Source organism: Mauremys mutica, chromosome 14, assembly GCF_020497125.1.
Source record: "Mauremys mutica isolate MM-2020 ecotype Southern chromosome 14, ASM2049712v1, whole genome shotgun sequence".
NCBI lineage: Eukaryota > Metazoa > Chordata > Testudines > Geoemydidae > Mauremys > Mauremys mutica.
The window spans coordinates 40,114,176-40,142,111 of NC_059085.1; the positions used below are offsets into that span (position 1 = coordinate 40,114,176).

Consider the following 27,936-nt stretch of genomic DNA (forward strand, 5'->3'; position numbering starts at 1 on the left):
TTCACCTGTGTGCAGGTACGTGCCTCTGTGTGCATGCACAGTTTGCATCTACGGGCATGTACGCTGTGTGTGCGCGCGCATACCAGTCTGTGCATATGTGCCCGTTCAAAGATCCCGGGCACGAAAGCTCATCTGCTTCCCACTCATCCCGCCCCCCCTTGCCTTTCTGCGAAGCGGAGGGCCCCACATGCACGCAGACACTCCATCAATTCCACCGTAATGTATTTTATGAACATGCAGATGGCATGGCATGGGCCAGCGGGAAGGTTTTACCTTGGGATAAGAAATTAACACTGGCAAATAGCAAATTTACTGCATGTATTTTCATTTTCCTAATACCAGCACCATCTGCTAGCAATTGGTGCCCCACATCCCAGGTTTTTTCTCCTCCTCCTCCTTTCTTTTTTATGCACATGCAGAGCAAGATGCTGCCGAGGCCTTGGCAAGATCTGTCTGAGACCTGGGATCCAGCTGCCAAGCAGCCCAACTTTCACCTGGGAGCAATCGGGCGAGAAGTGCTAGCCCTTGGCAGGGATGTGGGGGGTGGGATGGAGTTGGCTTTACAAACCCAAACCCATGGCTGGGTCGGGTCCAGATCACATTTCAAACAACGCCTGGACTCCACTGGGCTGGGAAAGTGTCCAATAAACGGTTCCGGTGTGGGCCCCTGCACCAGAAAACCCCGTTCCCTTCCCCGGCTGGAGTCCAACACTCGGCTGGTGGAAATCTCCCTCCACTAGCGTCAGCAGGGTTAGCTGATTTGCACACGCCGAGGACATGGCTCGCTTGCCTTCCTCCTGCATCGATTTCTCCCTCTCCTCCCTGCCCCCAATTTCTGTCTTGCTCCTTCAAACCAGCCCCTGACACAGCCGTGAGCCCCACCGACAAGACAGGAGGCATTTCAGCCATCGGCAAAACCTGCTGTCACAAAACGTTAACTCCAAGCCATCCCAGTGCCGCAGCGAATGAGACCCTTCTGCATCACTCCCAGCACAGCCCCGCGGGGGGAAGCTGCCCCTGCCCAGTCTGCACCCGGCCTGGCAACAGGATTGCACAGGGAGACCGATCGGCCCCAGTCTCATGGCAGCAAACGAAACCAACCTGCCTTTGCAAGCCTCGCTCTCCGGCTTGATGCACTCTGAGGCCAGATCCCCGGCTGGTGCAAATCAGCGGGGCTCCAATTTACGCACCTGAGAATCTGCCCCATTATTAGCCTCAGTCTGAAGCCTCCAGCTGGTGGCCCTGCCGGCTAGCAGCCAGGTACTGGCATCGGCCAAGCTACCCCCTATGATCAGGCTATGACTTGGGGGTTTATTTCCTTAGGGGTGGTTAAGGACGAGGGGTTGTGTCTGGGGGAAGGCGGGTCTGCTTTACCTACTAAGCAAATGAGATCAGCACAAATGTTGAACAGATCTAAGCCCCAGGAACTAGGTGTTATCAGAAGGTGCACGTGTCGGCGTGAGCACGCCTCCTGCTTTCAAAGCCCACGGCCATCTCCCAGAGCAGCTGGGACTCTTGGCTGGGGAAATCAGTGGCAGGGCAGCTTTCCTGGACAGCACCCAGCAAATATATTGAAGGGAAACCATTCTTCCAGGGCTATCAAATCAAACGCTGGCTGTATGGCAGTTAACCTCACATGCACACAGAGGGCGAGGAGTGTATTACAAACCCAGGGAGATTACAGAGCAGCTCACAGAGTCAGCTGTCGAACCAGCGCTCCCACCGGGAGAGCAAACACGCTGGGAGTGGGTGAGCGAGCGTGTGTTCGGCACAGCCGGCAGGGGCACGCTCCCAGCTGGCTGAAAGCACAGACGAGTTGTCAGCAGGCACTTCTCACCAGTGATCCCCCCGGAGGAAGGCGTGCCAGATTCTCCCCTTGCAATGGAATGGTGGAGGGAACAGGCTGCTCCAGGAGACGCCTGTATCCAGGGAGCACAGTACGGACTCCCTCTAGCTTGGGGACCAGCCGCCGGGCAGTGAACTTTATCTGGGGGGCAGAGGGGACAGACTTCTGTTTCTTATGCTGATGAGGCGCTCACAGCCTGTCCTGTCTCCCCAGAACAGAGCCGATTACTGACAGGCAGATTTGTGATCTCGGCAGCTCTCCCAGTGCCAAGGGATGGCGAGGCTCCGGCACAGGCCCCCTTTGGAAGCCTGAATTGCCACTTACAAGGTAGCTGGCAGCACAGACTGGGATGGCTATGGCTCCAGTGCATTTATTACGGTGGTTGGCCACGCCAGCTCCCTCCAACAACAGCAGGTGGAGGCTAGCGCAGGTGTCAACCAAAAAAAACCTGAGCGGTGTATCGTCGCGACGCCCTGTGCTATAAAATACGCCAGGGTGACTTTTCTTCAGAACAGTCAAAGCGCAAAAGCAAGTCCCATATCATTAGATTGTCTCCTGGTGCTGCAAAACCTGCCCAGACAGCTGTCTGCCTCAGCCAAATTCCCCACCGCACCGGGCACGGAGCTGGCCATCGGGAGGCAGACTGGTTGCCTGTTCCCCTTGCCAGCCTGGGCAGACGGAAGGCAAGTCGTCAGGCTCCATGGAAATGAACCAGAAAGCACCGCAGCGGTTGCCGAGACGACGCACAGGCATTGTAAGCTCTTTGGGGGCAGGCGTCTGTGGCCCTGCGTGGCTGGGAAGCCCCTAGTGATATCGGATTCCCCCAGGAAAGGAGGAAGTTTGGATCGCTAGTCCCCAAAGTCCATTCCGCTCAGGGCTTTGGGCGATGGGGGGGGGGCTTTCAGCACAGGAGCGGGGGGAAGGCTTTGATTTGGTCGGGTTTGATCGCGACGCACGGGGACGGTTTTAAATATGAAAGAGGCATTTAAAAAAAACAACCCCGAAGAGTGGGAGGAGCAAAGGCCATCACAAAATAAAGATGGGCCCCGCGCACCAGGCTGGCAGGACGCTTGCCAAAGAGGCTGGTGGCTGAGCGGATGTGAGTTACAAAGGGAAAAGGCTGCGGGCGGATGTCTCGCTGGTTGGGTTTTTTTGAAGGGGGGAGAGGGGGCGGCAGGGAAGGTTCCTGCTGCTTTGCAGACCTTTTCAAAGCTGCCTCCTAAAGCTTGCGCACGGACAGGTAACACGGTCATTACTGATGGATCAGTAGCTGAAGAGGGTAAATTACGGAAACAACCGTGGAATAATGAGGGCATTCGAGAGAGCGCGGAGGGAGAACAGGGTCCGTGAGGCTTGGCGCTGGCTTTTATCTTTGCAGGTGCACCCCCCGGTGGCAGCCAGCTACACAGCCAGTTTCCCATATGCCCCTCTCTGCCAGCCAGTTCTCAGCCGGGAGGCTTGTGCAAAGCCCGCTCAGAGAGGGGAAGGAAATAGCATCTCTTTGGCAAGAGGACTGGCGTCGCCTCCAACCTCACCCCCCTCACAAAAAACGTTTTTGTGTTTGAAAGAGGCCAGTGTGCGGGCAATACAGCTGGTGAGGCTGGTACCAGCCCATGCCACGGGGCCTTTCATGCACGCCTCGAGGATTTCGTGACAAGCACAGAACTGATCAGTCAGACTGCAGCGCCGTAATTAGGGCCAATTGAAAGAGAGAGTGAAATCTGCGAAGATCACAGTGGGAAGAGGCTGTGATGAACACTGGCTTTGAAACAGCATTTTGTAGGCAGTGGACTACCCTCATCTTTACATGAAAGCCATCTTCCTCTCGCCTTTGCCCAGATCAGGCACGCACGCACACACACACACACACATGCACGCACCACACAGGTTTATATTCTCTCTTGCTTTTCTAGGTCAGGGCTGATTTCTGGAGACAAAACAAAAGACTAGGTGTCAGCCGGTTATTTGTCATTCTGCAAGGGGGATCTTCCTCCAAACTGAAGGGTTCTGGAAACCGACAAGAAAAATCGTTGCTCTGTGCAACGTTTGTGGTTTCTGGTATTCAGCGAACGGAGAAAGCGGGAGAAAAAGCCAACAGCACTTCCCTACCCTGAGCACAAGGCTATGGATTTTCATATGGCTTCCGGGCCAGAACCCTGACAAAGCACCGTCGATTTCCACAGAGCTACATTTGTTCACACCAGCTAACCCGGCTTCCTGCAATGCTGGCCTCCATCTATAATGGGAGGTTACAGCCGACTGTCCTAAACGGACACTGAGGACGGGCAACAATTTCATGGACTGACTGCTCCCGGGGTCGCCTCTTTGGACAGCGTTTCCGACTCGGGCTGCCCCGGTGTCACGTCAGCATGTCCCGACACCAAGGGCTTGCATCGCATCAACGGGGGAGGGGCGGCGCACTACTGCAGCGACTGGTGATTAGACAGACAAATGCAACCGTGGCCTTCGACCTCACGCTGATTCCTAGAGTGTGGGTCTCCAGGCCACCTGCATACCTGGCCCTGTATCCAGGCTGCTATACAGGTTATAACTGGCTAGGAACGGGGGGGAATTAGTGTCAAGTGCCTCCACCGCTGTGTATTTCACTTGGGACGCCAGCTGACGAGAACGCTGGGCCACGGGGCACATCACAGTGTTTGAGAAACTAGTGAGGAGAGGCAAGGGGCAAGGCGTTTAATGGTGCCGTGACTCTTATAGCCAGTTTACACCAGTGTTCCCGCGCCTCCCTACAGCTCCTCCCTGGCCAATGCCGGGAATTAATGAGATTAATTATATTCGGCCAGCGATCCTGCACGTTTGTGCCAAAAATACTCTCTCGTGTGTGTGCAATTTCCTTCCCTCCCCCTACAGTAATCCTCAGCCTGTAGAGCAAATTATTAAAATTCACTTATATTTAATCTGCCTTCTGGAATTAATTGAATTTTTACGCTCGGCAAATGTAACTTTTTGCACTACTTCTGACTGCTGGCCGGGGTAGGTTAAGTGACAGGCTTGAGGACCAATGGCAGCTTCAGAAAACGGGATCAGCGTTTCTGGGGACGGCAGTGCCCTGTGCCGGGGAAGGAAGCAGCTCGTGAGGTAAGCGCAGCGCGAAGATCGTCAGGGCTCTCGGCATGTGGCACTAGGACTGGGTAACAGCTGGTCTGGAGAGCTGGCGACTCATTGGCACCGAACCAGCATACAACTGGGGCGCGTGCTGCTCTGGGTGCCAGCCGCAACCTGGCTTCCAATTGGCCGGGTGCTTGTTTCACCCAGGATCCAGCGTCCTGACTTTGCTCCAGCCAGGGGGCACACGGCAGGAGCAGAGCTCCTCTGGATCATTCTGCCAACTGGGACTAAGACAATATGGTGATACTGGGGGGTGGCACCCACTCACCAACTCCACCGCCACCCCAGCTAGCGTCCTGACAGCCGATTGCTCATGCCTCTCTGAGCCCCTCCCCTGGACCCCTTTCCAACACACACGGGGAATATTTAACACAGGACGAGCCCACCAGGCACTGCAGGTCATGATGGGACACTTAGAGGCCACTAGTATCAGAGGGGTAGCCGTGTTAGTCTGGTTCTGTAGAAGCAGCAAAGAATCCTGTGGCACCTTATAGACTAACAGATGTTTTTGCAGCATGAGCTTTTGTGGGTGAATACCCACTTCTTCGGATGCCACTGAATCTCTTGGGTTTCATTTCCCATAGGACCTGATCCTACACCCAATGGGAAGCTTTCCATTGACTGCCATGGGAAGTGGATCTGCCCCTGTTTGAGATCAGTGGTTACTGCTATGTCCCCTCTGGGGTTCTGAAGATTCACACACATGTTCCCCATTCAGCCCTTCCAGCCAGTATCCTGGCAGCTAAAAGGGACTTGAAGAAGGTCCTAGATTGGTCAGAGTTCACTCCCTCCAAACATCCCCCAGACGGGGCCAGCTGACAGAAGTGCAGCAAGGCAGTGCTTTTCGGAGGAGCTCCATCATCAGAGCTCTCCTTAAAGACAAGCCCTTAAGTTTCCCGCCTGCTCAGGTAACTGTCAGAATGTGTAACCAACACGGTGACCTCTGCCTGACTGCTGCCCTCTGGTTAAACATGGCCCGGATGTCACAGCTGATCGAAGCACACAAGAGAGGAAGAGGAGGGTCATATGATGAAGATCAGCATGACCTCTCTGGTGAGGAGCATCTCAAGTGGGTGGGGCTTGGGTTATGGGGGGAACTAGGCTATCTCTCCTCCCACTCCTGCAATTCGACCCCTGGGCAGAGGGTGCGGCTGCACACCTCCCTCCTGGGGGAAGAGAACCCAGGCCAGGAAAGTGAGGGAGTTCTGATCGTCTTCCCGGCAGTGCTTGGCACTGCTGCTAAGCCACCTCTCCCGCTGGCTGATGACGTCACTAGGGCTGCAGTCAGCTCGGGTGAGGAGCCAGAGGGCCTGTGCGAACACCTCTGGAAAAGGGCTGGATTTCTCAGTGGGAGCAGCACCTCCTGAAAGGCTGAAAGAGTTCAGCAGCAGCCTGGCTGCAGAGCCCTCCCATTTCCAAGGCAGGATGGAGACACATTAGAGAGACACACCAGGGCTAGTGACACCCTCTGAACTTGGCCCGGAAAAGCTCCAGCTGCTACCCGACTCAAGACCCACTCCAGCTACTGCAGGCAGGGGCGGCTCTACAAATTCGGCCGCCCCAAGCAGTCATGCCCGGGAGGCGCCCCCGAGCCGCGGGAGCAGCGGACCTCCCGCGGGCATGACTGCGGAGGGTCCGCTGGTCGCGCGGCTCGGCTGGACCTCCCGCAGCTGCGGGCGGTTCGCTGGTCCGGCGGCTTTGGTTGAGCTGCCGCAGGCATGCCTGCGGGAGGTCCAGCCGAGCCGCGGGACCAGCGAACCGTCCGCAGTCATGCCTGCGGCAGGTCCGCTGCTCCCGGGGCTCCGGTGGACCTCCCGCAGGCATGACTGCGGCAGGTCCACCGGCCCAGCCTGCCGCCCCCCCGGGAAAGGGCCGCCCCACGCGGGTGCTTGCCCCGCTGGGCTCTGGAGCCGGCCCTGACTGCAGGGCCATAGGCTGGTTCTGCACCGGCCTGACATGACGTAAACAGACTGAGCCTCAGCAAATGCAACCTGCTGGCTGTTTGCTGAAAGATAAAAGGCTTCCTCCCCCCTCCCCCCAACCTCTTGAAATTGCCCAAGTGTCTAATTTGCCTGCCTGGAAGGGAGAGAAAAAAAGCCTCAATTTTCCTGGGTAATAAGCCCTACAGACAAAGGCAGGAGCAGGCTTTCAGCAAGCGCTGGCGGGAGCACGGCGTGTTCCCTCCTGAAATGACAGGCCGTGTCCTGGGCCCAGGTATTGTTTCTCCACCTGGAATTTCAGAGGGAGAGGAGGGGGGGGAGGGATTAGCTGATGCCCCTGCTGTTACTCCCTCCCACCCGTGAAAACAACGTGCCAGTGAGAGACTGGTGCCAAGATGCCACTCCAGGCAGCAGGCGCTTTGCAGAGCTCAGGAAGCAGGCGGTCTTCCCCAGAACTGGCCGAAGGGGGAACCAGACAGTGCCGGTCCTTCACTAGCCAGAGTGGTTAGGACGCTGCACTGGCATCCCAGAACTACCCCTCCTGCCTTGGGATTGCCAGAGAGCAGCAAGCTGGCGTTTGCCATACACAGGTCAGAGCATCCAGAGGGCAGAGCTGGGGGAGAATTCAGAGAGACCCCAGGGCAGTTTAAACCTGGCAGCAGGAGTCCTGAGAACAGAGGACCTGCTCCTTGGAGCGAGGGGTCCTGCTGGCTGCAGCACGCTGGATCCCTGCAAGTGTGAAGAGCAGGAATTTTGGGCTAGGCTTGGGACACTGGTGACTGTAAATCTTCTCCCACATCTCCTCGACTGTAGCCCCCCCTCATTCCCCATGCTTCTCTGTCTGTGGCCCCCCGGCTCCCCTGTGCCTCCCCAACTGCACCCCCCAACCCTGTGCCTCTCCAGCTGCTGTTTTAACTGGTGGCCCAAAACCAGCAATTGTGTTTCATTGACAACTTGAGGTTTTGAGATGAGTTTTCATTCTGATGCAGAACATTGCATGAAAAAACATGAGAGAGACAGACCCACCCACCCACCACCCAAGAGACAACAAGCCACCAATCAGGACGCTCAGCTGGGATGTGAGGGACCTAGGTTCAAATCACTGCTTTGTCCGGTTCTTTTACTTGGGTCTCCTACACTGCAGACGAGTGCCCTGCTTGCCGGACTAGTCTGGTCTGTCTCTTGCTCTGCTCCTGCCCCTCCTGAAATTCCACCCGGGACCTGAGAAACCTGCCCAGCGAATCAACCTCTTTCCAACGGAAAAAAGTTTTGTTTAAAGTTTTCTGACCAGCTCGAGTTCTGCCCCATCCCCCGTCCCACAGCACCAGGGAGCCCCCAGCCCCTAGTGGGTGGCTTACACACTGGACTCCATCTCGCTCGCCTGGGACCATCATACATGAAAACATCGTTACCCCCGGGAACATACAGCACAAAGATCCCAGCACTGACAAGTGCGTTTCACACAGACGGGAGAGACACAAACAGCGCCAAGGCCTGCTCTCCACTGACAGCGCCACAGCCAGCTTTCGCTTGGGGAGCTGCCCGCGAAGGCCCCCAGGCAATCCAGCGCTGGGTGGGTGCCCTCAGCCACAGGGGAGCTGCCTTTACCCCAGCCATTCGCATGGCTGCATCATCAGGGCAAACAGGCACTTGCACAGCTCCCCCTGCTGGCCAATGGGGTTAGCTGTACCAGTGCAAATATATCCTGTCTACACCAGGAGGCTTGTTCTGGTGCATTCCTTACGGATGGCTGAGAGCCCTGCTCCAGACAAGGACTGGGTGCCTCTGAAAATCCAGCAAACTGTCCTGTGGCACCTGAAAATCCATGGTCTCTGAGCTACTGGCATCTGCCACGTCTCTTTCGATTTCATACACACACACGCACACAATTAATCTGCCTGCCAATCGACCTGGGATAAAATGGTAACACGCGTCTCGGAAGAAAAATCTACAGCTTACAGCAAATGCTAACAAAGGCCCTGGCCTGGCGCTGCCTGCCTGAGCGCTCGGGTCCAGTGGCATATGCTTCCGATGTTATCAGTGTCGCTGCGCCGCATTAAGGTGGAGAAATTGATTAGAAGGTTACTTATCCCCAAGCCCAGGCTGGGACTGTAAAACCTGGGGAGGGAGGTGCAGCCAGCAGCTGTTCACCAGTGGGCTTTGCTTCCTGGGTGTCACCTGGGCCTCAAACAAATCCTGCCCGAGGCTATCCCTCCTGGCTGGCAGGAGCCCCGCCCCAACCCCCTCCCTCAGTCAGCAGTGCCCTGAAGAACTGTATGGGGGGAGAGCGGTTCCAATCCAGCCAGGGGGGTCTCCTCCTCCTTACCCCCCTCCATCTCCAGGTCAGCATTGCACACAACACAGGCCCACCTGGAGAGAACGAGTCACACCCAACCGGGGGGGCTTGGCCTCTCCCCTTGCAATCCAGCCAGCCTCGCTGCTCTGCTGGGGAGGATTTGGTGGGGTCGAGGGCGGCCCAGGACATGCTGGGATATAGAGAGGCTCTGTGAAGGGGAGGCGACAGGAGGGGAGGAGCTGCCCAAGGGAACTCAAGGGGGAGGGCAGCTTTAGCTCAGTTGGGTGGCTGGAGACCCCGTGCCCACAAGCTAGGAACCACGGCCATGTGAAGTCAGAGCTACGCTAGGAGATTGCTGCCAATGGCTGCTAGCAACGGGTCCCCTTGAACTGGCGCTGAGGAGAGTCCACACGGCTAGCCGGGATGTCCATCGGCACTGAGATCCGCAGTGCCAGGGACCGTGCTGAGAACGGGACAGGGAAACCAGCTGCTCCACGCCAGAGCAGTTCCAAGGCAGCGTCTTACTAACCAGCCTGTCCAGTAACTTGCCAAGACGGGGGCTCTGTGACAGGCAGTGAAAAGGAAGCATCTGGGCCCCGGCGGCTGGACTGCGAAGGGGAGCACCTGGAAGGAACCGTGGAAGCTCCCAGGGGCTCCTGGCTCTCTGGCTTTTAAAGGAACGCTTTCCCTCACAAAGGCTGCGAGGTGGCAGGATGCCGCCTTTATTCCCTGTTCGAGCGAGACAGGCACGTTCGCTCCCACCGCTTTCATCTCGTCACGCGGGGTGCCTCGGCGTGCAGCCACGCTGGGCTTTTCAGTCAGGGGACGGCAGCGCTTGACACGCGCCAACGGGCTCTGACTGCCTGGCTCTTCATCTCCACCTTTCATCTCCCTTCCAGGGGGACCAGCGTGCGCCACTGAAGTGGGTGCTTAAGAGAAGAAAGTGCTGAGCAGCGGCCAGCTGCTGGCGCCTGCTGCAAAGGGCTCGGGGAAGCCGGGGTGTCAGTCGTTCCAAAGGAGAGCGGGACTGAAAAGGTGTCAAGCCCTTGGCTCCCCGCAGTCAATCCTTTCTACCTCTGGGGTATCTCCAGCTGGACCCTAGCCAGCCCCCCAACTAGGGGACCGGGGAGCTGAGCCAAACTTCACACGGGCATCTCTACAATCTACTGCCCATCCCTTCCGCTCTCCCTGGCCGCCCGCCCACCTCTCCGATCTCCCACCTTCCTTCCACCCTCGGCAGCTGCCCTCCCCCACTCAAAGGCCCCGGTCTACATCACGCCAGTGTAACTCCCTCCATGCAGTGCCAGCAGCATGGACGCAAAGTGGGGCTTACCCCAGCCCAACCAGTGTCAGCACCGCGCAGTGGGGCAAGCCCCACGTCCCATCCGAGCACCGCACCCCCCACAGAAGCTGGGGTGACAGCGGTGTCGCTACCTCCTGCAAACCTCTCAAAGGCAGGCAGAGGAAGAGGATGGGCTGCCACCTTCCTCCTCCCGCCTTAGACAAGCTGCTGTAATTCCTCACTGCTTTGTGCCCTGTGTTGCTATTTACAACCCTGCCAGCTGGGAGCCTTCCACACCTGCCTTGCAGGGGCAGACGTCGAAGCAGTGGCGGAGACTGACCCCAGCCTGGGACAGCTCTATTAACCATCGGTAAGCCATGACCCCTGCCCAAGTGCCCGGTCTCTGGATGATGGAGCGTGACTTTATTACCTATGCACAGACAGGAGGGGCAGTGAAGAACCAGGTTCATTGCTTAGGAAGGATGTGCTATGATTTTTATTTCTTTAAACCCAGGTTAAATGGGCCATTCCTCCCCTTACCCAGACGTGTTAATATATGGGTCAAAGGTTTCAGGCAAAACCCTTGCGTGCCACGGGACCAGCACACACGGGGTTGAACAGATCTAATGATGGAGTGATTCTCTATCTGGGTGTCCCCTCCTTCTCAGATCTCTGTATTAATACCAGTGGGTGCACCAGCGCTGACTGTCAGACACATAAAGCTGTCACATGCATTAAAAAAATAATAATCAATGTAGCAAACAACAAAACAGAGCGAAAATTCAGGCGGCTAAAACAAATACAGCCATAAAAAGACGGGAATCCTAGCAAAGCTATCTGTGCAATTAAGCAGTTTTCTGCTGTATAGTGATAATCACCTAATTATACTATTAATGACAGTTCAACCTGCTCTGAAATAAAAGGACATTCTTCCAGAACAGGATGCCAGCTGTTTGTTACAGATGTCAAACATCTTTAAAGCATTATTATTAAAAAAGGGGAAAAAAACCCATAAAACCAACACTGCCTTATAACCCTCCCTCGCCATGTAAAAATAACACAGCGGCGTAACGGTTGCTGGCTAAAAGAAAGAGTGAGCCAGGGCACAATTAAAACCTGAAACGGGAAAGACGTGGGGGGAGGGAAGGCAGCACATTTTTATTTTAACTGCGTCTTTAATTCTTTCCAATTAAATAATTCATTGAGGAAGAGGAATGTTTATCCAGTGTAATAGCTCTCCCAGTGACTCAGACTCAACTCCCCATGTAAACAGAAACTGTAAAATACGTTGTCATCCCAAGCAGTTAGCCAGAGCCAAATTTAGAGAGCTGCAGGCTATTTGTGGCAGCCCCAGCCTGCCATTTGCGCCTGCCCTGAACTCAGCAGACATATGCTCGGGTTTTCACTCCCTGCCAGTATTTCTCCGGCGCATGTGGGCCTTTGACATTTGGTAGCATGAAGGTGTAATAAATATCCAACTTTGTCTTTTGACAATAAGCAGCCGCATTTAATTATCTAGAGTGTGCAAAAGGGGAGGGGGGGTGGAAAGAAAGAAAGAAAAATCAAGGGCAGAAGAGCATGGCAGGTTATGGAGAACACACCGTTCTCCAGGGGCGGTTCATGACGGTTCTGATGGCCTCCTGAAAGGTGCTGAGCGCACACGGCACTCACACCCCTGGTTTCACATCCACAGCCCAGGATCGGGGTGACTCTGCCCTTTCCCAGCGGGTCTGAGCCCTCCGCCAGGTGAGCAGACTGGCTCAGGCAGGACATGGCGCCGTCGTTAGCCTGCAAGCTGCTTTCTCTGCATTTCTGGCCGACACTGCAGACGGCGCCCCGCTAGCTTTGCCATCTGCACATGCCAGCGGAGCGGGGCAGCCCGCCCGAGTCCAGTGCCAGGGAGAAATGGGATCCAGCAGGTGCTCCAACCCACAGCCAAGCGCAGCTCTGAGGCAGGGCACAGGGGAAGGTGGGGTTGTTTATTTCCCTTTCAAAGGTGAGATTTCCAGAAGCCAAATAGATCCATTTGGAAAGGCCACAGCAGCGGAGGGCGCCGGATCCAAGCGAAGGCAGATGCAGGAGACACCAGCAGTTAGCTTTTTAAGGTAACATCTGCTACGTACTAATCTGCTTGTTGGCACTTCAGCAATTCATTCATAGGCCTCTCAACCCTGGTTACAGAGCAAGCCCTCTTGACAAGGGGGAGATCAGATGTTGGTAATGGAATTATTAATGGTTTGTGGGACTTCCATGCAATGTCACAGGTACCCTTATCACCAAGGGGCTTTCGAGTGGGACGGGAGGGGGGATGGGCAGCTCGTAATCTGCCACCTCCCCGATGGAGCGGCAGGAATTGCATGTGCTCTCTGCACCATGCCGCAATGTGGAATGACAGATCAGGGGCTCCTGCCAAACCCCGAGGGGAGCATTTGCTTTCCGAACAGCAGACCATGACAAAACCTGCCTTCCAGGCAACTCGACTGGCCCCTACTCCAGCCATTTGAGCTCCTTGACAGCCAACGACCGCGGCCAGCAGAGGGTTTCCGGCAGCGCTGCGCATCTGCTGCAGTGCCACTCGGGGCTGCCTCCAAGCCATGGGGCTCTCGCGAGCGCTCCCAAGCTATGATGTGTCACCCTTAGGGGCTGCTTGGCTGGGAGAGATCCCGGAGAAGGCCCAGTGCGGCATGAAATGCATGTGGGGATAGTCTTCCAAACCAACACCAGGGGGTGCTGTGCTGTGCTGCCAGGGGGACCATCTTTCAGATCAGATTAGGTGAGGTTGTTAAAAATTCCTTAGCGCTTTTGCAAGAGCCCAGGTGTTAGCCCCAGTGTCCTGTCCAAATTCCTGTCTGGATAATTATATTCTGCATCCCTAAATCCAAAGCAACGTCCCATTGCCATCAGCGCCTGGCAGCCAGCAGAGCCACTGGCTCCTCCTCTGTATCCGACAGAGGCTACCCCAATCACGGGGAGGGCGGAGAGGAGGGGCCAGGGAGGAGACAGCTCCATCCAGCAGGCCACGGCTGGGCCCGCTCCCGTGCAGCACCCTCGCCTTAGCCTCACAAAGGCTTCAGACCGAGTCCTAGCCCCACTGAGTGAGGTCGGTGGCAGGTGCTTGCCCCATTGCCTGCAGCGGGCGCAGGCCATGTCCATCCCTTTCGGCAACGGGCAGGCCGTGGGTCACGGAGCGGGACGATGACGCCGGCCTCGGCTGCAGCTGGGCGCCGGAGGGGGACGCCCACCAAAGAGGGAGTGGCTGTCGGGGCAGAGAGCACGGCCTTGCCCCACCTGCCCATAAAGCGGGGCGCTGCACTGATTCCCAAAGGGGCACCAGCACCCTGCACCCGCTCAGCTGTACTGAGTTCGCTCACTCTCCACCGCTCTCCGGGCAGGTGCCAGCCCGGGTGGAAGGGCGGCGGCAGCAGCAGAACACACAGGAAGGGGTTAAAATCGCGCTCTCGTGCTGGCTGCGGTGCAGGGGTGTGAAAACGGCCCCCCTCCCTTTCCCCTTCCCCTTCCCCTGGAGCTGGGGCCGGCTGGCTGAAAGCGCCTCTGCTAATCACCGCTCAAGCTCTTGACACTTGTTCTGGGCACCGCGGTGCCAAGCAGGGGAACAAAAGGAGCCGGGCCCTCGGCATCCTCTCCCGCACACAAAGGAGAGCCAAGGTGACAAAACTCTTTGCCTTTCCAGCCGCCCGCCCGCCTCCCTCCCTCCCTCGCAATGTTATTGATTTCCACTGCCTGCTCCTCGGGTCACAGCTCCCCTCCGCGCCGGCCATGAAAGCACCACTTAGCCCCTGCCCCCCCTCCTCCCCCCACAGCTGCCTCTGCAGTAATTAGCCCACGGACGCCCAGACATCAGGCCCTGTGCGGTGCGGTTTTTCTTTTTCTGCTCCCTCCTTTTATATCCTCCCTCTCTCTTTTCTCTCTCTCCCCCCCTTTCAAATAACCACAGGGAAACTAGCAAGTGGGTGACACCGTTGCCATGACAACCAAAGTTAGGCCTGGGGGGTGTCCTGGAACGAATCCCATGTGAATTACGTTACAAGAGGGGGAGAGTGTTATCACCTCGGGGCTGAGCCACGCCGGGGAGCTGCAGGGAGACGGGCCAGAGAGTCGCCAGCTGCCGGGCACCCGCGTCACCCGCCGACTCCAACGGGAGAAGTGGGGGCCCAGCACTGCTGAGGAGGAGGCTGCAGGATTGTCCAGATGACTCTCACCGAGGCAGAGCCCAACTTGTATAGAGTCACTGATTTTAAGGCCAGGAAGGGCCATTAGGTGATCCGGTCCCAGTTTACCCCTGTACGGAGGCCAGTCACTTGTGTTTGACTAAAGCACATCTGACCTCTGGGGTGCGTTGCCAAATTCAGCTTGTTCGTAGGGAAACGGACAGGTGGGAAGTTTATAAGCCCTGATCCCACCAGCTGCTCTTCATTTGCCAGGACTAGGGGGACACCAGTGGGGTTTGAACTGTGGACGAGAGTCTGATCCGTGGCTGCGCATTGACTTTACATCAACGGTGTTTGTGCAGCCAGCCCGGCCTGACGGAGGAAACACATTCGAAGCAGCCCTGAACACGCAATGGGATTTGAACCAAGGCGAAGCCTTGTATCAGCCTAGTAAAACAATAAACCAAGTGGCTTTGTGGCCCACGATCCGGCCAGGTGATAGTCTGGGCATGGCTGTTAGCTGAAGCATTCCGGCTGGCTGGTGACACTGACCCACCTGTCTGTGTGTGCAAGGTCCCTGTTGGGGCTGGCAGGGAACTTGCCAAGGGGGAGGGAGGTGAATGGCTCCCAAGGCTCAGCCAGGGAACCCGGTTTGAGCTGGGGGCGCTGATAGGGAGTGGGGGCTAGTGGTCAGGGCAGAGGGGTGAGAGGCTTTGCCACGGACTCACCCCACAGCCTGGGGGAAGTCGCACCAGCTCCCTGGGCCTTACTTGCTCCTCCGTGGGGACTAGCGGGATAGAGGCGCTTTGTAAGCACCCTCCTGATGGGAGAAGGGATAAAAAGCTAGTCCCCCGCCTGCTCCACCATTCGCAGGGCACTCTGCTCCGGGGCTGCCAAGAGTCCTTTTCACTGCCAGCCGCAGTGGGGCGTACGGCGTTGCATTCGCTAGGCGCTCCTCTGCAATTTGCAGGGAGTGTGTGCACCCGTGTGAGTGAGGTGGGGGTGACGGGGAAGCAGGAAACTTCCCTCCCACAAGCCCCACTTCACAGGGCATTTCTCACTCTCCCACAGGAATGTCCTCATCTATTCATCAGCTCTGGTTCTGCCAAGGCTTGCTAGGGTAGGAAGTGTGGCCTAGTGGATACAGCACTGAACCTGTTCAGTTCCTGGCTTGGTCACTAGCCTGCTGGGTGGCCTTAGGCAACTCCATTCCCCTCCCGTTGCCTCAGTTTCCCTTTCTGTAAAATGGACATAATGATCCTGAGCTCTGCAAAGCTCTCTGAGCTCTCTGGAGGAAAGGCACTGCACACAAGGGCTTGGTATTATTGTGTTGTTCATCTATTTAAAACCAGGACTGGAGAGAGGCGACAGGTGCCACTTTCAATGTGACAGAAGTGTCGCCTCAGCGCAGTCCCCCATTAGTTACCACTCCCCCCCAGAACCCCTTCATGGAGGGAGCTCTGGAGGCAGAGACACACTGCGAGGCCTGTGATTCAGCTACCCAGGGCCTTTTTGTATAGCAGGGCAGAATGCTCCTGGGTGCTTCTAGCAGCACCTTTCATCGAGGATACAAAAGCGCTTAGCAAACTATTAACCAAGCGCCACATCAACCCTGACTCAGGTGCGGTAGGTCAGTGTGGCACCCATTGTACAGCTCCGGATGTCGAGCCACATATGCTGGTCAGGCCCCTGCAGTCCCAACTTGCAGTCCCCCACTTTAACTACGAGCCCTCTGAGTGGGAACCAGAGGCCAAGCCGCACGGTGTGTTTTCCCCAGCGAGGTGCCTGGAGGCGGAATTACGGCCATGGCCCAGCAATGAGGCAAGCTCAGAATTAACAGGACCTGTCCCATGTAGGTGCTAAGCCGGTGCAGCTGCACGGAAGGGATGTGAGCGTCCTCGCTGATGCCGGAGAACCCTGCCCACACACTTTCCCGAGGGGAAGGCTGCACTCTAAGAACAGAGCAGGGCACCGGAGGAACACAGCTTGGGTGACTCATCCTTAACGCAACACAACCGACACAGGCAGGGCAGCGTTTACACGGCAGACCCTAGATCCCACCATCTGCTCTGATCCGCTGGCTAATACTGCCGCCCTGGGCTGAAATTAGGAACCATTCACAGAGGCCCTGATTCTGCAGCTATCCCCATTCAGCAAAACACCTAAGCATGCGCTTAAGACTTTCCCAGAGCTTGAGCATGTGCTGGTGGGGGATCACAAAGAGAACCCCAATGGGATATCAGCACTGCCTAGCCAATCACTGGGGAATTCGGGGCTATAAATGAATGAGAATCAGGGTACCCAGAGATCCCTCTCTGAGGCCCCAAAGAAATCTGCAAGCTTCACCAAACCGAGGGTCTGACCCACAGTGACCCAGAGCCCAGGGAAGGGACTCCAGTGGCTACATCGGAAGGCTGGGAGCAGCCAGAGAGCGCGCGAGGTCAGCACAGCCTCCCACAGGATGCTGAAAGGGAAAGGAAACTCCAGCACGGCAAAGCCAAGTCTTCACGGCGAGCGTGGGAGCAGCTAACAAAGAGCACCACCTCGTGGGACTGTTACAGGGCCCAATCCCAAAGCCAAAGGGGGGCTGCCGCTGATGTGTGAGACACCCCCCCCACCACCACATCCATTCTGGCTCACAAGGGCAGCTGGCTTGGATGGAAACCGAGTTCCTTTCCACCACGCGTCAAGTTTGGAAATCAATTTCTCTGCCCCAGGCAGTCCCACCCCCACTGCACACCCTCAAGGCTGGCGGCTGGACAGCTCAGAGGTCGGCCACTGAGGCCCGTTGCTGCTGCGCCCCCAGGAACACAGCTTCCCCTCGCATTCAGCACCCCTGCGCCGGGGGCTGAGTTGAACTGATCTGACCAGGTGCTCCAGCCAGGCTGAGCAGGACGGCATGAATCAAACCAACCATCTCGGAGCCAGCAAAAGGCTTCACCACACTGATCTTCAGCCCACATCCTTCACAAGTTCAAAACAATCCAGCCACGCAGAAAGAATCACCGATAAAGGGGCAGCACCAATAATGGGTTACTCTGCAAGGACCAGAGCTCCCGGCTGTGAAGCCAGCAGCCTGGTAATGGTCCTTACTGGGAAACAGAACCCACAACCGACAGCTCCATCCAGCTCACAGGGAATGAGCATCAATCAGCAGCCGCCTGCCCCGGCTGCCTCCCACCCCCTTGACAGCACTGCAGACAGAGAGGAAGCGTCCCAGGAGAAAGCCTCCCAACCAGTTACTGGGATAAATGGCAGAGAAGGAATTTCAAGTTTTCCATTCCCCCCGGTTCCTTGCTGGTCTTTAGAAGAAGCCTGGCTCCTTTGATGTGAGCCCTGATGATGCTGTGAAAGCCGTCCTGCCCCACTTCAGCAGCAGCAGCGGATACTGTCTGGTTGCCATATCCCTTTACTAATGACTAGCTGAGCAGCTGTGCAAGGGAGTGGGTCTGGTGCTATGAATGGCTCAGAACTGCACCGTTCACTAGAGGAGGTGCAGCAGGGAGAGGGAGAATTTCCACTCTGATGAGTCGGTTCCTCAGCCTGGACCACGCACCCATCTAGATGGAGTAATCAGACCCCCAAAGGCCTCGTCTGTTGTAGCCCCACCTCGGCAGCCAGCCACAAGGAAGAGCTCCTGTCTACAAAAGAGGGGTGGCTGAACTAGGGTTTACAATGGCCAGCTAGGCCCTGTCTGCTCCCAGCTCTAAAGCAGCCATGGAAAGGTGAGCTGGGCTGTGGTTTCAGCCTTCCTGGCCCTGTTCCGGTTCTGGGCAGACCAGGGTTTGCTTTCTGAGGATCATTATTACAAGTGACACACGCTCAGCAGATTGGGAACGGGGTATGGAGCTTTCCACGACAGGGCCACCACTCCCCCGGCACCCCACCTTAGCAGTGACCATCTCGCTCATTCGTTTCCTAACGCCCCTGTTATCACATAGCCTGGGGGACTGTGCGATGGGGAACCAGGCCCACCGCAGAACTGTGCTGAGATCCCCAACTCACTTCCACCTAACGGTCAGAGAGTTTTGCATAAGTGGTTAAGCACAGGACTAGGAGCTCTGCAGTCGAACCCTGGCTCTGCCACTGCCTGGCTGGGTGGACTTGGGCAAGTCACTTCTCCCCGGCTTTGGTCTCCCAATCTGTAATGTGGGGCTGATGAGCAACCACTGCCTCACAGGGATGTTCTGAGGCACAACAGTCATAAAAATAAAGCACTCAGGGGGTCCTGGGTGCTAGAGAGGCACATGTGGTTACAGGGCTATGGCCCACATGAACCCCCCCACACACACACATCCCCACTAGTGCTCTTGTAGGCAAGGGGCTGGAGAAAGTATTGCCTCCAGGAACACAGATAGGTCCTAAAAGAACAGGTGGCACCTGCACTGGCATGGGAGGAGCTTGCATTGTTGCTGTCTCTGCTGCTGCATCTGTTCCCTCAGACAGAGGCCTTCAGGCCCCGGGCAGTCAGTCTAGCACCTTCCCTCAGTGCTTTCCATTTCAAATAAAAGTCATCTAGGGTGTGAGGCGCCCACCTCCCTGTTCTCCTATCTCCCCGCCCCTGCCCACTCAGGTTACAATGAGCTGTTGGCCTGACATTACACACACAACTCCACCCCTTTGACCTGTGGGTTTATGCGGGTCACTGTGCATGACACCAGACAGCATGGGGACAGGTCCAGTGATGGAACAGAGACGGTTACAATGCTCCATGGGGCTTCTGCAGCTGAGTCACCGCCATGATCATAAAACCACTCTGTAAAACGCTTGAAAGCCTAACTTAGCAGGTTGAAATTTACATCTGCTCTGACCCTACCTGTGCTATTAGCATTTCCTAATGCCTCTGGTAGCTGCGAAGGCCTGCGTGCAATGATTTCTGTTTGACAGCACCGTGAACAGTCCACACATAATTTTCCTTAATTGCTTTAAATCTCAAAGGCTGACACTTCAATGCACCTCTTCTTTCTGACGCTGGTTGGAAAGAAAATAGACCATCTGATGGATGCCCAGAGAAGACAGAAATACAGTGGCCTATGAAGGGGAGGGGAATATCACTCTGCTGGCAATAGATCATACTTTTCTATCATTTCCTGGAACAAATCCTTTTCTCACATCTGCAGTTTATCTATTTCGATATAAAATGCCGATTGGTTTTACAGGGTGTAGGAATTAGTGATCTAACATTGATAGTAAAACAGAGAAGTTTCACGCAACAGGGGGCACCGTAGGTAAATATCACTGGATTGGAACATGTTAAAAAATATTCTCGCTCCATCTGCTTAGAGACTTTTCAGGCATCCCCTGTTTGATTTTACAGGACCAAAAAAAAGTGAAGCATTTGTGCAGTTATTATTGATTTCCATTTTAAGCAGTAAAAAAAACAGAGCAAGCGAGAAATGGAAACTCATGAAGACAAGTCCCTAAGGATCATCAAGGCCTCATAAAAACACAAAAAACTGGGAGGGAGGTTAGGGATCTGCACCCAGAGCAAAAGAAAAAAAATTAGCACCGAATGCAAATAAAACAAAACTAATGAGCTCTGCCTCTCGGTTTTTATCTTTTGGGACACGTTTCCTGTTGGCCAGCACGGTGCATGTGCGTGGTGCTATATAAATAATAACTGCGCCTGCCTCAGATTGCACAGCATCCCTTGCACCAGTTTCTTTTTTATATACCCTCTGTGCGAAGTTTAAACAAGTCTCAAATAAACAATAAGCACACGTCCCAGGGATTGCAGCCACTGGGCTGAGAGATGCTGCGGAGAACCCCTCTCAAGCATAGGGACAGCTACTATCACAACAGGGATTGCCACAGGTAGCTGGGTATTAAGGATCTGTCTGGGTGACTGTAAGACCCACACAGCTATAGGATCTGAAGGTCTCCAAGTATTAGTGATTTATCCTCTCTGTCCCACTGTGAAGTCAGGGTCCTAAGGACCCGTCTTAAGGGTAACAGGCCCTGAAAAAACTAAACTGGTTGCAATTCGCACCTTCAGTTCTTTTGGTGCAAATCTGTGTGTGAACACGCTGATTATCTCATAGACAAGTTACACCTGTGCAAATCCACTTTCGTGGCATGACTCCGGATTTACACCGGCACAACATGATCGGAATACCGTTTACCGACAATAAGAAAGCAGCTGAGAAACTCAGGAAAATCCTTCAGAACACAGAATTGACCAAACTAATGATATTTAACAAGACAAAAGGTCAAACCGGTTGCTAGCATTCATACGTTACCATTGTGGGGCAAACAGAATCCCCTTCTCCGAGTCTCCAGCAGACTTTAAAGAGCACTGTCGCCAGTTTAAAACCAGGCTGTTATGAAAGACTCACTCACCAACAACCTTTTCAGTACAGGGAACTTCGCATCAGCTTAAAGACCTTTGGGGCTCTTTTTTTGAAACAGTTCATTCCTGTAACTAACTGCCACATGCAAAACCCATTTCCTGAAACAAATAACCATCACAAACAGGCACTGCTATGAAACCACCAAAGGAGTCACAACGGCAAAGGTAACTGGAGAGCTAGTCCTCCCACCAAAACCACACGCCTGGTGCACGCAAACAAGCGAGAGAGAAACCCCCCCGCAAACTCGACAGCCCGAGCGCCGCAGTTTCATTTCGGCAAGGACTTTAATTGAATATTTTTTTTTGCAATACAGATGTGGGGGGGGACAACCAGCTTTTTCTAATGTGCTGTTAAATTATCCATCTCCTTAAAAGAATATGATCTTCTCAACTGGCAGGCAGATCTACAGGCAAAGCCGTCAACTCATTTTCCCCAAACTTGCACTGAAAATCAAAAGTTGGCTTGCAAACTGTTGCTCCACTGTGAGGGGTTAATGAAGAGGAAACAAAACAGAGCATTATTCTTCCCCTGCCATAAATCTCTCTGTATGGCTTACCTCCTCTCCCCGCCCTGCGCAGCAGAGTGTGTCAGGAAAGCACATGTCAGAGCAGTGACACACACCTCCTATCAGGAGAAAGTAACCCCAGGGACTTGGGGCAGAAAGGGAAAAGGGAAAAGTGGAGAGACTTCCAGTCGCCACTTTGGTGCTGTCTGCTACATGATCGGAGCTCACTGAGCCATGAAACAATATTAGGCACCACTCGAAAGTAACTTCACACCACACTTCTTAATTCACCTTAGATTACTTAAGTGCTTCTGCCGTTTGCTGTTAAATAAAACAAGGCTCACCACTTAGGAAGCCGAGCAGGGCAGACAAGAGGAGCGAGATATGCTATACACCCCAAGGGCTAGGTGCAAACTACAGAGCTCACATTGCACAAGGATTTCGGAGAGGAAAAGAAATACACAAGAGGGCCCGATTCTCTTCCATTGACGCCTAACAGCCATGTAATGCTGGCGACTCCCCGTGCAGGGATTCCCCACTTACTCCACAATACTACTCCCCACTTCAGTGGGGTTACTTCGGATTCACACCAACACAATTCCACCGACTCCAATGCAATGAATCCGGATCTACACCAACAGAATTCCATCATCTCCAGTGGAGATACTCCTGATCTGCAGGAGCGAGGTGGACCAGAGAATCAGCGCCCATCTGTTATTATCAGCTGTACAATGAAGGGGGGCGGGAGGGGACACAATCAAACACATCATGCATCTCCTTACCTGGTAAGTAATACAGAGGGGGTTTCAGTCCAAACATGATTTACGTTACAGTTCCATTGCGACCAGAAAAATCAAGGCTGAAAAGGATGAAGGGGGTTGTCGAAGAAAAAAAAATAAACCACACAGAGGGTTTTTTAAAAAAACAAACAAACCCCAAAGGCAAAAATAATCTAAATAATAATAATAAAAAAATTGTTTTTAAAGCAGCAGGGATGGGGGGGGGGGAAGGTCTCTTGTCAGTTTCAGCAGCAGCCTGTCACCTGCAGATCCACACGGAGGTAATTGACTAACAACACAACAGCACTTTAAACAGCTGCCATGCCTTGATGCCTTCCCCTGTTTTTCCTGCCTTTTTAGACTAGAGATGCAAATTACACACACACAAAAAGAGAGAGAGAGAGAAACTGAAGAGTGAGGAGGAGAGGGAGGGCTGGGGGCAGAAAGGAGGGTCCCGGGCTGTAAAATCTCCTTTAGGGATTACTCATTTGGAGAGAGAGGAGGGGGGGAGCAAGCCCCCAAACTCTTTTCTCCATTCAATCATTTGAATGTCAAGGGCGAGCGACGGGGAGGGGGGGTCAGTGGATTTGCTTCCAACAGGGCTTCATGTCCAGAATCAAAGGGGGGGGGGGCGGGGAGGAGACAGAGGACAGACAGATTGAGAAAAGAAGAAGGGGGGGGAGGAATCTCTCTGGTTACCAAGGAGAAATCGGCTTTGTTTTCTTTCCCCCTGAGCTACCGGCTTCCAAAGGGGGGTTAGAAATTACTGCCCAGAAGTGACGCGGAGGTTTCTCCTTTAGGGGGACAGCCCGGAGAGCAGCCTGGACGGGGCCGCCCAGGCAGCAGCCGCCCCGGGCTCGGATCTCCCTTCCCTCGGTGTCCCGCCGCTGACTCGGGCAGGGGCGAAGGGGAGGAAGGAAGAAAAGAGAGAGGGGGGGAGAGACCCAAACCTCCCCAGGCTGCAGCCAGCCGGGCGGGGCGAGCAGCGCGCCTCGCACCAGAAAGCTCCTCGATCAATTCTCATGCAAGGATCATTATCGGCAAATTGGAAATCTGGCTACTTGACAGCAGATTTGTCTCCTCTAATGAAAGCGAGAGGGTAGGAAACCATCAGGCATCTGTTCCTCGCAGGCAGGCTCCGGCGCTCAACGCCGGCTTAGTTCCTCCGCTCCCGAGCGTTCATCTTCCGCTTTCCCCCGTTGCTTTTATGTTTGTTTTCTTGGGGGGGGGGAAGAAATGGGGCGGGGGGGGGCACAGACGAATTTGTAGCAGTTTTCACTTCCGATCTTCCGGGGTGCAGGAAGCAAGGCGCCCAAGAAGCCGATCCACGAAAACCTGGGATGCAGAAGTCTCCTTTCCAGCCCCCCCTCCCCCCAGATAACAGCTCCCCCCCTCCTCCAGCATTCAGCCCCCCACTCTGCGCAGCCTTCCCCCCGGAGCTGGGCTGTGTTTCCAAGCAGCTGCTGATCAAACCCAACCCGAAGGATGAGCCATACAAAAGACCTCCCAGCCACTTAAAAAAAAAATTGCCTTCACCGCATGCCCTGAGCTTTCTCTTCGCTCCCTCTCTGCCGCGCACATAAAAGACTGACAGGAGCAGCGGGGGCCAGGAGTTCACTATCTTGACTGAGGAGCAGAGAGAGAGAAAAAAAAGAAAGAGGAGGAGGAGGATCCAAAAACTCCTACCTGCCCCAGAGGCTGCCTGGCTGCTCACAACACCCCCCCCCCCTTGCCAGGTTCACACTCCAAGCCATGTCCCTCCCCCCCTCCCCCCATTCCCCCTTTCCTCCCCAGCCCGAAAATATCCCTGTTGTGACTGTAATCAAGGGCCTGATACAATCTCACACATCCCCTCTCCACCGAGGCATTATCGGATCCGGGAAGACATGCTCGCAGGCAAATCGGGCTAATAAACGCTATTACAGAGCTCTGGCTGCACCATAGTAACAAAGGCCCAGGTTTAATTTGCTGTAAGTAAACGATCAAGTGACACAATGTGCTGTGGGCCTTCGGTCCCTTTCCGCGGCCTGCTATCGCCGCCAAAGTTCACCAAGGCAAAGGTGTGATATCTCCCTGCTGCAAGAGAAAGCCACATCCTGTCTGATAACTGACCAGCCCATCCACCAGCTTCAAGATACAGTCACTGCACAATGGGGTGGCTTCCCCTCTGAAGTCAGAGTCACAAAGGATCCTTATACCCAGAAGCCACCAGCAGGTTGAAGGGTCATCATCTGCATTCCTGTCCTGAAGTGGGGTCTGTACCTCAGCTCCCAAAGCCAGGGGCACATGGCTCCGCATTGCACTGCTACTCCCAGACAGGCCACTACAGCCTATCTTAAACCAGTCGTGTATTTGATATCACACACCATGGGCCTGTTCCGAAGCCCACTGCTTTCAATGGGACCTGATCAGGCCCTGTAGGACAGAGAAATACACAAAGGAAGAACTTTCAGATGATGCCAGAGTCCCCCTGAAGCGAATTTGGTGAATAATATTTTGTGCAGGACGAACAGCTGGTTTTTTCTGGTTTAAAACCACGTAAGAAACCCCAAAGCCTACATCTGCCAATCTTGGAACTGAAAGTATTTTTGGGAGAGCAAGCGGGGGCCTGAATTCAGGCCTCTCTCATGTACCCAAGTATTGCAGAGGTCCTTTTTTGAAACTACTTTGCAGAAAAATACACTGGAGCCAAAGGGTGTTCCCCCCCCACCCCCCGCAAACGAACATGCGCGCACACACGTACACATGGTTTTATTAAGCAAAAGTAAAAGCACTTACAAAGTGAAATGACTTTGCCTTGTCCTCGACCTGTCCCTAACGGTTCAGTGGGTGTAGGCAGAGCACAGGCTCCTATCAGCCCAGCCAGTCTGGGCAGGAGATAAGCAAGAGCTTAATCCCCCCACCCCCCACCCCTGTGCGGCTCCTGAACGCTGGGGTAGCCGTAGCCGCAGAGCAGTGGTGCTGTGTGTGCTTCCTCCCTTCCCCTGAGCATGGCGGGGGGAGGGGTTGACCCAGTGGAAATGATCTGTTCTGGGGCCATGACAACACAAACGCTGAGCATCTGGCCCTGCTTTTTTTTGCTGGGTGACCCGGGCTCCCCTGTGGGCTCGTGTGCCAGGAATCTCTCTGGCTCCAGGGCCCACTGCCAGGGCACTGGCTAGCATCACCCACCCTGCAAGGGCTTTCAATCCCCAGCCTGCTCCCAGCACCCAGCCTGCCCTCAGCACCCAGCCTGCTCCGACTCTTCTTTCTCCAGCACCAAAGATCCCAACTGTCCTCAATCCCCACATCCCCTCTCTTTCCCTGGGGATTGCCCCCCGCCACCAGGCACCCACCTCCTGTCCCCTCACACCCCAAACGGCTAGCTGCACCCACACCTCTGACCCATCTTCACCCCCCACGTTCTGCCTTCCCCGGCTCTCCCCCTGGTTACACAGCAGCAGCGCCAGTGGAGTCACTCCAGATCCTCACCTGTGAGAGAGCTCAGACACAGCCAGCCAGCTTAGGCCAGGCTCCCAGCGAGCCAGTGGCTAAGGAATAATGGCCAATATAACCTCTAAGGTGATGCTTCCTCCCATCAGGACCCCAACTCTCCTGCTGGTGCTGGGGTCCAGATTGTGCCGCAGCCCCTGCCTCCCGAACCCTGACAACAATTCCGCCCGCCCGCCAAGCTCTCCGTTTTCAGCGGCCCAGCCTTTGCAGGCTTGTAATTCGCCAGGATGACACTAACGGCAGAGGTAATTAATACTCCCCCCCCCCGACTGTATATGCTAATGGCGTGAGCCATAAAAATTAATTTGCAAACATGTCATTACACAATAGAGGTACAGGCAATGAACCTGTAATTACAGGCCAATCACAGAGCGGGTACAGAGGGAGGGGTGCCTTGCCAATCCATTCATTATTTTAATAATATAAAGCTGTGCCGAATGGTTTCACTCAGGTAAGTTGGACTCCGCTTCAAAAGCAAGCTGTGCCTCTGAGGCAGAGAGCACCTCTTGGCAGGCTTCAATAAATATCAATTAATAAATACCAACGTGTGCTTTTCATCAGCACCTCCCAAAATGTTTTACAAAGCAAGTCAGTCTCATCAGCCCTATGGGGAAACTGAGGCATGGGACAAGGAAGTAACTTGGCCAAGGACACCCAGCAGGCCAGTGGCAGAGTGGAGAACAGAACCCAGGTCTCCTGCACCCCAGTTCAGTGTGCTCTACACCAGCAAGGGAGGAGGAGAGAAGCTAGGAAGGATGGACACATCAAAGGCAACTGCCTGAGCCTAGCAAGCATGGGACAGCAGGGCTGAGTCTGCTCAGCTGACAGCCAGATGTCACATTCCCCCCGCACGGGCGAGGCTGTCTGGGCCACAGTTTTGCTTTGGCCCAGCACCGACAGGGCCGTCTGGGAACTTCAAAGCCCGGCTGAGTTTGAAGGATCCCAAGGTTCCGACCTGCCTGTCCTCAGGGAAATCTTTGAGCACAGGGCAGGACGAGTGGCAGGCCCCCCTCCTGCAAGGAGCTCAGTGCGGGTGGATCCTGGGGGCTCTGCCCCGCTGCTGAGGGTCCATCCAGGCAGTGTCTGTAAACACATCTCAGCCAGGCCTCTCCCTTCCTAGGTGTTGGTACCGCAGCCAGCACACAGGGATCCTGAACCAAAGCGGGGCCTCTGCACAGGACTGCGGTCCAGATGTTACAGACGAACGGCACCGACAGCAGTGACGGGGAGCGGGGAGGCGGGAGGGCAAAGCTGAGGTGCCCCCGTGACTGGATGGGAGCCTCCGAAGTCATGCTGGGGGAGGGGGATACACACCGCGGTGCAGCACTGGGCCGCCGGATTGAGAAATGGGCCTGCCTGAAGGAGCTCTGTGCCTTGCAACATCTGAAACCCAACCGAACTAACCGACGCCCTGATTCCTCACCCCCGGCCAACCTCCCGTGGCTCAGCGGGAGAAGGAAACGGCTGTGAGCCCGCTCCCGGCTCCTGAGCTACACAGATTCTTGCTTCACTTGAACAAGGTTTTTAAAGACGAGGCCACAGAGGAAAGTTCCCAGTAGAAGGTTGGTCCGATTGGGAGGCCCTAGATCACACGGCACGCGGCTGGCGGCGTGAGCGTGGGTCTGAGAGCCACAGCTCGAATCCTGGCTACGTGGCCCAGGTAAATCGCTTTCCCCTCCGGGCCTCAGTTTCCAAATCTGTCATCTGAGGCTGCCAATCCTGACCCACTTCCCAGTGGGGCGAGGGGATGAACTGGCTACTGTTTGCACCGCTGCAGAGCCCTAGGCACTGGCTGGGTGATATTAGCGAGGTGCTACAGAGAGGCTCGGGGGGCTAACTCGACCTGTTTGGCAGGAGCCGCTGGCCATGCATCACCATCTCCCTCCGACACACTTTCCGCCCCAGCTCAGAGCTCTGCTGCAGAAGCACAGTTCCCCCACCAGTCTGTGCACTGCCCACTCACGCTCACCCTCCCCAGGCCAGAGCGTCCAGGGTTCGGCGATGGGAAGGGAAACGATGCCAGGCAGCGGGAACTGGCCACCTGGAAACGAGCCATTGTTTGCTTTTGTGTACGGAGCGCCAAAGGGTGGGGTGAATAATCCGGCTCAGGGAGCCCCTCCGGGGTTTGGCGTTTTCGATGGAATATTT

At 55.2% G+C, this 27,936-nt stretch overlaps 1 protein-coding gene across 8 annotated transcripts in view; it reads right to left on the reverse strand.

Moving 5' to 3' along the window:
- Nucleotides 1–27,936, reverse strand: part of GSE1 (Gse1 coiled-coil protein) — a 354,820-nt gene that overhangs the window by 86,760 nt on the left and 240,124 nt on the right. The window contains exon 1 of one of the 8 annotated variants that reach the window (XM_044987182.1): nucleotides 22,300–22,403. The exons of 4 other annotated variants lie outside the window; for them this stretch is intronic. In XM_044987182.1, the coding sequence (XP_044843117.1) occupies nucleotides 22,300–22,336 (37 nt within the window). In that variant the 5' untranslated portion in view covers nucleotides 22,337–22,403. Of the gene's footprint in view, nucleotides 1–20,901; nucleotides 21,021–21,568; nucleotides 21,649–22,299; nucleotides 22,404–27,936 lie in introns of those variants that run through there. 3 more of the 8 variants (XM_044987184.1, XM_044987186.1, XM_044987183.1) reach the window with 3 other exon arrangements.